General features: G+C 40.2%; 1 protein-coding gene across 4 annotated transcripts in view; it reads right to left on the bottom strand.

Annotated features, from left to right (window-relative positions):
• LOC127848464 (CCR4-NOT transcription complex subunit 2-like) overlaps positions 1-10830 on the bottom strand; it is a 70941-nt gene that overhangs the window by 14690 nt on the left and 45421 nt on the right. For 3 of the 4 annotated variants that reach the window (XM_052380942.1, XM_052380941.1, XM_052380939.1), the window contains 2 exons: positions 8917-9027; positions 7449-7624 (listed from right to left, as the gene is read on the bottom strand). In XM_052380942.1, the coding sequence (XP_052236902.1) occupies positions 7449-7624; positions 8917-9027 (287 nt within the window). The remainder of the gene's footprint in view (positions 1-7448; positions 7625-8916; positions 9028-10830) is intronic. The other variant, XM_052380940.1, reaches the window with a different exon arrangement.

Below are 10830 nucleotides of genomic sequence, written 5' to 3' on the forward strand. Positions count from 1 at the left end.
ACACAATTCTCAATGTTTTGTTCAAGTTGATGACACATTTGTAAGGATGAAACACATGTAAACTATCTTGCTGACAGGCCAATGAAATATGAGCATGACAGATGTGTACAGGTCAAAATGTGTCCATTTTTGTGTTTAACAAGAGCTGTCAGAGGACAGCGTGCTCGACTATTTTAGTGCTTGACAATATAACGTCAGCCATCATGGAGAGGGGGGGGTATAATGTGGGTGTGTGGTCATTTAATAGATGATCTTTCAAAAATAAGGAAAACAAATTTATTTATTTTTATTTTTTTTGAGGGGGAGGGGGGGGGGAGGGGATTCTGGGGTGGGGCATGGGGGATGGTTTGGGTGGAGTGCATTGTGGTATGTCACGTAAAAGTTGTTTTGTCAAAGTATGAATCAAATGTGATCATAAATAAAGAAGTTATGGCAATTTAAGCAAAATGTTCAATTATCTAAGTATAAAAGGGGCCATAATTCTGTTAAAATGCTTGATACAGTTGTCTGCAACGGGTACCCGAAATATCTGATGATATTGGATCCAACTTAAGATTCGCGGGTACGGATTCATCCCCGGAAATTTCGGTTCCGAATATGTATGTAACCTAGCGCTGTTTTCGAGTTTTGTTTTAATACAGACTGGTTCTGTTTGAAAGATAAAAGATACGTATAATAGTCAATATTTATTGACGTGTGACAGTCAAATAGCAGATCATTCGAGATCCTTTGGCTTTTATTGTCTAAGAGTGTCATAGGACATACGGTAATGATCACCGAAAGCAAAACTAGTTCAAAATCATGGAGGATTTACACATTAAAAATGCAATTCCTAAAGGCAATAAGTAAGTTTTTAATCCTTATTGTCTTTCTGTGTTGTATCAAAAACAACGGTAGAGGATCCAGTGTGGCTGAAATGTTATTCAGGTAAATTTTGCATAATTTCCCGACCTGTCAAATTGTGTTCCTGCATTATGTATTGTCTTGAAAGCATCTTTTGTCATATACTAAGTTTAAATGCTATCTTGTGATGCAAGGAACCTCAATTCCCAGTGAGAGAATCTTCTCCACAGCAGGAGACCTGGTCAGTGCTCATAGGGCTTGCCTGGACTCGGACAATGTTGATATGTTACTTTTTGTGAAAACAAACATCAAACTGCATGAACAGTGAAAGATGTATGTTAACGAGCAAACTATTAAGTGAATAAGTGTTGAGGTTTCGTTTTATTCTGACATTGCTACAATAAATGAGAAATTTGTTATGTTTTTTGTTTATAAATGTTTAATGTTTTTTAGTCAAATTATACTTCTAAAACATTGATTTCTTTAATTTAGACAGAATTTCTAATTTTCTCTTATCTGAGGGATCCAGATCCGAAAAAAATCTGAAGAAACCTTATTTGGATTTGGATTCGGATCCGAACAATTTTTTTGGATTCGTTGCAGCCCTATTGTCTGCTCTTGTTTATACATTTTGTAGATTGGGATCATGTTGGTAAAGAAGTGTGCAAAATATGAAAGCAATATGTCAAAGGACATAGAAAATATTTGAGGTGGTACGCAAACTTTCACATAGATTTATCAATAATATGCATATTTTAAGTATAAAAGGGTCCATAATTCTGTCAAAATGCTTGATGCAGTTGTCTGCTCTTGTTTATAGATTGGGGTCATGTTGGTAAAGAAGTATGCAAAATATAAAAGCAATATGTCAAAGGACATAGGAAATATTTGGGGTAGTATGCAATCTTTAACATTTGCACGCTAAAGCTAACGGCAACGCCGGGGTGAGTAGGATAGCTCCACTATATATATTTCATATATAATAGTCGAGCTAAAAAGTACCCCTTACACATTTTCATTTATATATTTGATACATTTTCACTCAATTTTCATTTAATACCATATCTTGGCCCATAGTCATAGAGCTCCTTTTGGTAACATTTAATAAATCTGTCTCAGATTTTTTTCTTTTTATGTCTTTTTACAATGAAACATTTCAAGATAGAAAAGATTATTCCTAGTCATGAAATAAAATATTGAACATTAAATCATAATAATTAACTTAAGTTTAACTTAAGTCTCCAGCTGTACCATGGAGAATATGGAACCTGGTTCATATATTTATATGAGCCTCGTTCTGTGAAAACTGGGCAAATCAATGTGGGTAAACTGTCATCCCATATTAGCCTGTATAGTCTCCACAGGCAAATCAATGGGGGTAAACTGTCATCCCATATTAGCCTGTATAGTCTCCACAGGCAAATCAATGGGGGTAAACTGTCATCCCATATTAGCCTGTATAGTCTCCACAGGCAAATCAATGGGGGTAAACTTTCACCCCATATTAGCCTGTATAGTCTCCACAGGCAAATCAATGGGGGTAAACTGTCATCCCATATTAGCCTGTATAGTCTCCACAGGCAAATCAATGGGGGTAAACTGTCATCTCATATTAGCCTGTGTAGTCTATACAGGCAAATCAATGGGGGTAAAGTGTCATTCCATATTAGCCTGTATAGTCTCCACAGGCAAATCAATGTGGGTAAACTGTCATCCCATATTAGCCTGTATAGTCTCCACAGGCAAATCAATGGGGGTAAACTGTCATCCCATATTAGCCTGTATAGTCTCCACAGGCAAATCAATGTGGGTAAACTGTCATCCCATATTAGCCTGTATAGTCTCCACAGGTAAAATCAATGTGGGTAAACTGTCATCCCATATTAGCCTGTATAGTCTCCACAGGCAAATCAATGGGGGTAAACTGTCATCCCATATTAGCCTGTATAGTCTCCACAGGCAAATCAATGGGGGTAAACTGTCATCCCATATTAGCCTGTATAGTCTCCACAGGCAAATCAATGGGGGTAAACTTTCACCCCATATTAGCCTGTATAGTCTCCACAGGCAAATCAATGGGGGTAAACTGTCATCCCATATTAGCCTGTATAGTCTCCACAGGCAAATCAATGGGGGTAAACTGTCATCCCATATTAGCCTGTGTAGTCTCCACATGCAAATCAATGGGGGTAAAGTGTCATTCCATATTAGCCTGTATAGTCTCCACAGGCAAATCAATGTGGGTAAACTGTCATCCCATATTAGCCTGTATAGTCTCCACAGGCAAATCAATGGGGGTAAACTGTCATCCCATATTAGCCTGTATAGTCTCCACAGGCAAATCAATGTGGGTAAACTGTCATCCCATATTAGCCTGTATAGTCTCCACAGGCAAATCAATGTGGGTAAACTGTCATCCCATATTAGCCTGTATAGTCTCCACAGGCAAATCAATGGGGGTAAACTGTCATCCCATATTAGCCTGTATAGTCTCCACAGGCAAATCAATGGGGGTAAACTGTCATCCCATATTAGCCTGTATAGTCTCCACAGGCAAATCAGTGGGGGTAAACTGTCATCCCATATTAGCCTGTATAGTCTCCACAGGCAAATTAATGGGGGTAAACTGTCACCCCATATTAGCCTGTATAGTCTCCACAGACAAATCAATGGGGGTAAAGTGTCATCCCATATTAGCCTGTATAGTCCCCACAGGCAAATCAATGGGGGTAAACTGTCTTCCCATATTAGCCTGTATAGTCTCCACAGGCGAATCAATGGGGGTAAACTGTCATCCCATATTAGCCTGTATAGTCCCCACAGGCAAATCAATGGGGGTAAACTGTCACCCCATATTAGCCTGTATAGTCTCCACAGGCAAATCAATGGGGGTAAACTGTCATCCCATATATGCCTGTATAGTCTCCACAGGCAAATCAATGTGGGTAAACTGTCTTCCCATATTAGCTTGTATAGTCTCCACAGGCAAATCAATGTGGGTAAACTGTCTTCCCATATTAGCCTGTATAGTCTCCACAGGCAAATCAATAGGGGTAAACTGTCACCCCAATTAGCCTGTATAGTCTCCACAGGCAAATCAATGGGGGTAAAGTGTCATCCCATATTAGCCTGTATAGTCTCCACAGGCAAATCAATGGGGGTAAACTGTCATCCCATATTAGCCTGTATAGTCTCCACAGGCAAATCAATGGGCGTAAACTTTCATCCCATATTAGCCTGTGTAGTCTCCACAGGCAAATCAATGGGGGTAAACTGTCATCCCATATATGCCTGTATAGTCTCCACAGGCAAATCAATGGGGGTAAACTGCCATCCCATATTAGCCTGTATAGTCTCCACAGGCAAATCAATTGAGTTAACTGTCATCCCATATTAGCCTGTATAGTCTCCACAGGCAAATCAATGGGGGTAAACTGTCATCCCATATATGCCTGTATAGTCTCCACAGGCAAATCAATAGGGGTAAACTGTCATCCCATATTAGCCTGTATAGTCTCCACAGGCAAATCAATGGGGGTCAACTGTCACCCCATATTAGCCTGTATAGTCTCCACAGGCAAATCAATGGGGGTAAACTGTCACCCCATATTAGCCTGTATAGTCTCCACAGGCAAATTAATGGGGGTAAACTGTCATACCATATTAGCCTGTGTAGTCTCCACAGGCAAATCAATGGAGTTAACTGTCATCCCATATTAGCCTGTATAGTCTCAACAGGCAAATCAATGGGGGTAAACTGTCATCCCATATATGCCTGTATAGTCTCCACAGGCAAATCAATGGGGGTAAAGTGTCATCCCATATTAGCCTGTATAGTCTCCACAGGCGAATCAATGGGGGTAAACTGTCATCCCATATTAGCCAGTATAGTCCCTGCAGGCAAATCAATGGGGGGAAACTGTCATCCCATATTAGCCTGTATAGTCTCCACAGGCAAATCAATAGGGGTAAACTGTCACCCCAATTAGCCTGTATAGTCTCCACAGGCAAATCAATGGGGGTAAAGTGTCATCCCATATTAGCCTGTATAGTCTCCACAGGCAAATCAATGGGGGTAAACTGTCATCCCATATAAGCCTGTATAGTCTCCACAGGCAAATCAATGGGGGTAAACTGTCATCCCATATTAGCCTGTGTAGTCTCCACAGGCAAATCAATGGGGGTAAACTGTCATCCCATATATGCCTGTATAGTCTCCACAGGCAAATCAATGGGGGTAAACTGCCATCCCATATTAGCCTGTATAGTCTCCACAGGCAAATCAATGGGGGTAAACTGTCATCCCATATTAGCCTGTATAGTCTCCACAGGCAAATCAATGGAGTTAACTGTCATCCCATATTAGCCTGTATAGTCTCCACAGGCAAATCTATGGGGGTAAAGTGCCATCCTATATTAGCCTGTATAGTCTCCACAGGCAAATCAATGGAGTTAACTGTCATCCCATATTAGCCTGTATAGTCTCCACAGGCAAATCAATGGGGGTAAACTGTCATCCCATATATGCCTGTATAGTCTCCACAGGCAAATCAATAGGGGTAAACTGTCATCCCATATTAGCCTGTATAGTCTCCACAGGCAAATCAATGGGGGTCAACTGTCACCCCATATTAGCCTGTATAGTCTCCACAGGCAAATCAATGGGGGTAAACTGTCACCCCATATTAGCCTGTATAGTATCCACAGGCAAATTAATGGGGGTAAACTGTCATACCATATTAGCCTGTGTAGTCTCCACAGGCAAATCAATGGAGTTAACTGTCATCCCATATTAGCCTGTATAGTCTCCACAGGCAAATCAATGGGGGTAAACTGTCACCCCATATTAGCCTGTATAGTCTCCACAGGCAAATTAATGGGGGTAAACTGTCATACCATATTAGCCTGTATAGTCTCCACAGGCAAATCAATGTGGGTAAACTGTCACCCCATATTAGCCTGTGTAGTCTCCACAGGCAAATCAATAGGGGTAAACTGTCATCCCAATTAGCCTGTATAGTCTCCACAGGCAAATCAATGGGGGTAAACTGTCATCCCATATAAGCCTGTATAGTCTCCACAGGCAAATCAATGGGGGTAAACTGTCATCCCATATTAGCCTGTGTAGTCTCCACAGGCAAATCAATGGGGGTAAACTGTCATCCCATATATGCCTGTATAGTCTCCACAGGCAAATCAATGGGGGTAAACTGCCATCCCATATTAGCCTGTATAGTCTCCACAGGCAAATCTATGGGGGTAAAGTGCCATCCTATATTAGCCTGTATAGTCTCCACAGGCAAATCAATGTGGGTAAACTGACATCCCATATTAGCCTGTATAGTCTCCACAGGCAAATCAATGGGGGTAAACTGTCATCCCATATTAGCCTGTATAGTCTCCACAGGCAAATCAATAGGGGTAAACTGCCATCCCATATTAGCCTGTATAGTCTCCACAGGCAAATCAATGGAGTTAACTGTCATCCCATATTAGCCTGTATAGTCTCCACAGGCAAATCAATGGGGGTAAACTGTCATCCCATATATGCCTGTATAGTCTCCACAGGCAAATCAATAGGGGTAAACTGTCATCCCATATTAGCCTGTATAGTCTCCACAGGCAAATCAATGGGGGTCAACTGTCACCCCATATTAGCCTGTATAGTCTCCACAGGCAAATCAATGGGGGTAAACTGTCACCCCATATTAGCCTGTATAGTATCCACAGGCAAATTAATGGGGGTAAACTGTCATACCATATTAGCCTGTGTAGTCTCCACAGGCAAATCAATGGAGTTAACTGTCATCCCATATTAGCCTGTATAGTCTCCACAGGCAAATCAATGGGGGTCAACTGTCACCCCATATTAGCCTGTATAGTCTCCACAGGCAAATCAATGGGGGTAAACTGTCACCCCATATTAGCCTGTATAGTATCCACAGGCAAATTAATGGGGGTAAACTGTCATACCATATTAGCCTGTGTAGTCTCCACAGGCAAATCAATGGAGTTAACTGTCATCCCATATTAGCCTGTATAGTCTCCACAGGCAAATCAATGGGGGTAAACTGTCACCCCATATTAGCCTGTATAGTCTCCACAGGCAAATTAATGGGGGTAAACTGTCATACCATATTAGCCTGTATAGTCTCCACAGGCAAATCAATGTGGGTAAACTGTCACCCCATATTAGCCTGTGTAGTCTCCGCAGGCAAATCAATGTGGGTAAAATGTCATCCCATATTAGCCTGTGTAGTCTCCACAGGCAAATCAATGTGGGTAAACTGTCATCCCATATTAGCCTGTATAGTCTCCACAGGCAAATCAATGTGGGTAAACTGTCACCCCATATTAGCCTGTGTAGTCCCCACAGGCAAATCAAGGACAACACTTTCCGCCTAGACTGGATTTCATTTATAAAAGGATTCCTTAAAACGAAAAACATCCATAAAAGCGGAAAGTGTTGTCCCTGATCAGCCTACACGGACTGCAGTGGCTAACCAGTGTAGACACTAGACGTACATGCATTAAGCCCATTTTCCTAAGAGCGTGGCTCTCATATATTAATAACAGAAACAAAGAGATGTAACATGTATAATTACCCGTATGAATGAAGTCCAACTCACCATAGTTTCGTGGGTTTCCCCCAGATAATGAGTTTTGAGGTGCGATACGGTTGCTTAATGATGGGAACTCGGATGGGTCGAAATTGGGTTGTGAACTGTCTGGCCGAGACCCGAAACCGAAAGAAGCCGACAGGTTTGAAATTGGCGCAGAGCTGCATGAGAGAGATTAACCTTATGTATAAATAGGTAACAAAATCACATACAGATCTATGTCTACAAATAATGTGCATTGAAGAAGATGAGTCATTTACATTGCATTTAAGACTTATAAAAATGATACGCAGACAAAATCAAATCATTACTCAGAATTTAGTCTTAGATATGAACAATTCAATTGCACCATTTGCTCAATTAATTTAAAAGTCCAATATATAAGATTTATTATACCTGTTATTTCGAACTTTATCACATTACTTTTTGTTCCACTGCAAATATAACTGTAGTCAAACCAAATGATTCCCCATGAAATGACAAAACAATTAATTCACTGCAACTTCTGTTATATCACAATGTCCAATATATCGCCAGGTGTTCCTGGACTCCATTTTTTTGTCACGCACTTCAATTTTCTGCATAATCCGATATTCATAATTAAATCGAGTTTGGTCCAGATTTTTTGCGCCTTCATTATATATCAGGCTGGTGAAGTGCGACAAACAATAACCCGACTTGCCCAATATCAAAGATTAAAATTTGTATGTGATTGCGTGTGTCACCTTTGACAACATTCTCTATTGAATTTGCTTTCAACTGACATAATTATTGAACAAGAGCACCGCATAACGGGTGCCAACGCTCGGCTGCAGATGCAGTTTTGAAGAAATGAAAGCTTGTAAGAATTTTTTTTAAGAGGTCACAGTGACCTTGACCTTTGACCTAGTGACCCAAAAATGGGTGTGGCGTGTAGAACTCATCAAGGTGCATCTACATATGAAGTTTCAAAGTTGTATGTGGAAGCACTTTTATTTTAGAGCCAATGTTCAAAAGGTTAAAAAATGTAAAGGTTTTAGCACGACGGCGGCTGACTATGTCAATACCTCAGGTTTTCTCCGAAAACAGCCGAGCTAAAAATTATATCAGCCAATCAGCGCTCAGGCAGCTAAAATGCACTACGATTTTTTAAAATAATGAATTGAATCATCTCTAGACATCAAATTCACATGAGTCTCATTCTGTGAAAACTGGGTTTAATGCATGAGCCTAAAGTGTCATTGCAAATAAGCCTTAGCAGACGGCATCGGCTAATCAGGGACGACACTTTCTGCTTTATGTAATATTTCGTTTAAAGTCGGTCTCTTGTAAATGAAAATCCAGTGTAGGTTGTCCCTGATAAGCCAGTGAGGACCTGGCAGGCTAATCAGGGATGTCACTTTACACACATGTATTAAGCCCTGTTTTCCCATAATGAGACTGAATAAGTCACTTCATGGTCCTCATTACAAACCCAGTAAGTCCAGAGCCAATAGGCCGCTTCTGAAGGGTGGATATGGGACCCTGCTGGCCGGCCTGGGACGTGCTCATCATGCGATGCTGGCCTATCGCAGATATCACCCCTCTGAAACAGTAGGCTCCATAATTAGGCAACGGTGTCAATCTGTCAACAGTTTCGTTTCAGCAGATCAATCATTTACCCCTTGGATACATATTTATGCACATTTATAGTCCCTCAGAAAGTAAATTTAATTGCAGAACATGTGTACTAGATTCAAGTTTTAAAGCTCTCATTTCCAACCCTAAGTTACTGATGAGCAGCAAACAGCATAAAACCTGAACAGACTGCGAGTTACTCGCAGGCTGTTCTGGTTTTATGCTGTTTGCACATAGCCATGTTCACTTTGCCTCTAAGTGGGAAAGGGTTAAATAGGCACAAGTGTCAAAATGTCAGTTTTGTTTCAGCAGGTTAAGGTACATTTGCCAAACTAAACCCTATGGTCGGTAATATTCTTATCAGGTGGACCCTGTTCTGGGCTGTTTATGCTTGTTTTCAAATTGAAAAGTGCTGTGTTGGGAAAAGTATTTTACACTATCTGCTAAACACAAATGTAAACAAGAGCACCACATAACAGGTGCCAACGCTCGGCTGCAGGTGCAGTTTTGAATACATGAAAGCTTGCCAGAATTTATTTTTTAGGTCACAGTGACCTTGACCTTTGACCAAGTGACCCCAAAATGGGTGTGGCGTGTAGAACTCATCAAGGTGCATCTACATATGAAGTTTCAAAGTTGTAGGTGGAAGCACTTTGATTTTAAAGCCAATGTTCAAAAGGTTAAAAAATGTAAAGGTTTTAGCACGACGCCGGACAACAAGCTGGCTATGACAATATCTCGGGTTTTCTTCGAGCTAAACAAATTTCCAAATAGACGAAAATGGTAACAACCTGTCTTCCTGTCACTAGACCTAAATAAACATTTTACAGAATGAACAAAGTAATAAAACTCTCAAATGACTTGAATCAAATACTGTGAAACCATTATATATCGTCAGGCTAAATTTTCATATATTTCATCAGTCGACCGATTGACGAATTCAAAATCCTTACGAACAATTATGTCACATATTTGAACAAATTAAGACTGAATAACCAAAGGCATGGGGCACTAAAATCCAACCTAATCCACGCATACATACTCCGTCTGTCAAGATAAATCCAGTTTTGACACAAAAGGGTGCAGATTACACAGTGTACTTAACTGACACGTGACATTGCTCTAAAACGCGAAAGCAGTACAGCTGTATCAACAAAGCGCTAATTGTTAACAACTTTATTACCCATTGTGTGTATTGTGTTTTTCAGTGTTGTTGCAGAAGATTATACAGCCTCCACGCACCGGATTAGATCCGGATCAAAGACAATACACAAAATTAAAAGATGGTGATGTATATACTTACAGCATACATTCACCACATTGATTACAAATAAATACAGAACATTTTTATTTGTGTTTGGTTGTTTGCGTTTAACTACAGTACAGGTGTAAAAATAGCTTGTGCTTCATTTTATGGGCTATCGATCTTTTTAATCATTGACATCTTTTACACGTTTTACAATACATGTTTCAAATAATTGTTACTTGTAGCAATTGAAAACGTAACAGGTAAAGAGCAATTAGCAATCATGACGATAAGTTCCATCCAAACCTAGGGAAATTGTTTTCAAAAATTCACTTTTATTCTTGCGCAATTTCCAGGAAATCACCGGAAAGCACGTGTTTCGAATGAATAAGAATGATGCAATAAAACATTGCTTTGTATCCTATTGCATTCAATCTAATTTAAACTCACTCGTCCATTGGTTGCTACAATTAAATCTGAACTTTGCCCTATGAAACCGCTGTCCCATAATGCACTGTTAATTTG

Source organism: Dreissena polymorpha, chromosome 10 (assembly GCF_020536995.1).
Source record: "Dreissena polymorpha isolate Duluth1 chromosome 10, UMN_Dpol_1.0, whole genome shotgun sequence".
Lineage (NCBI taxonomy): Eukaryota > Metazoa > Mollusca > Bivalvia > Myida > Dreissenidae > Dreissena > Dreissena polymorpha.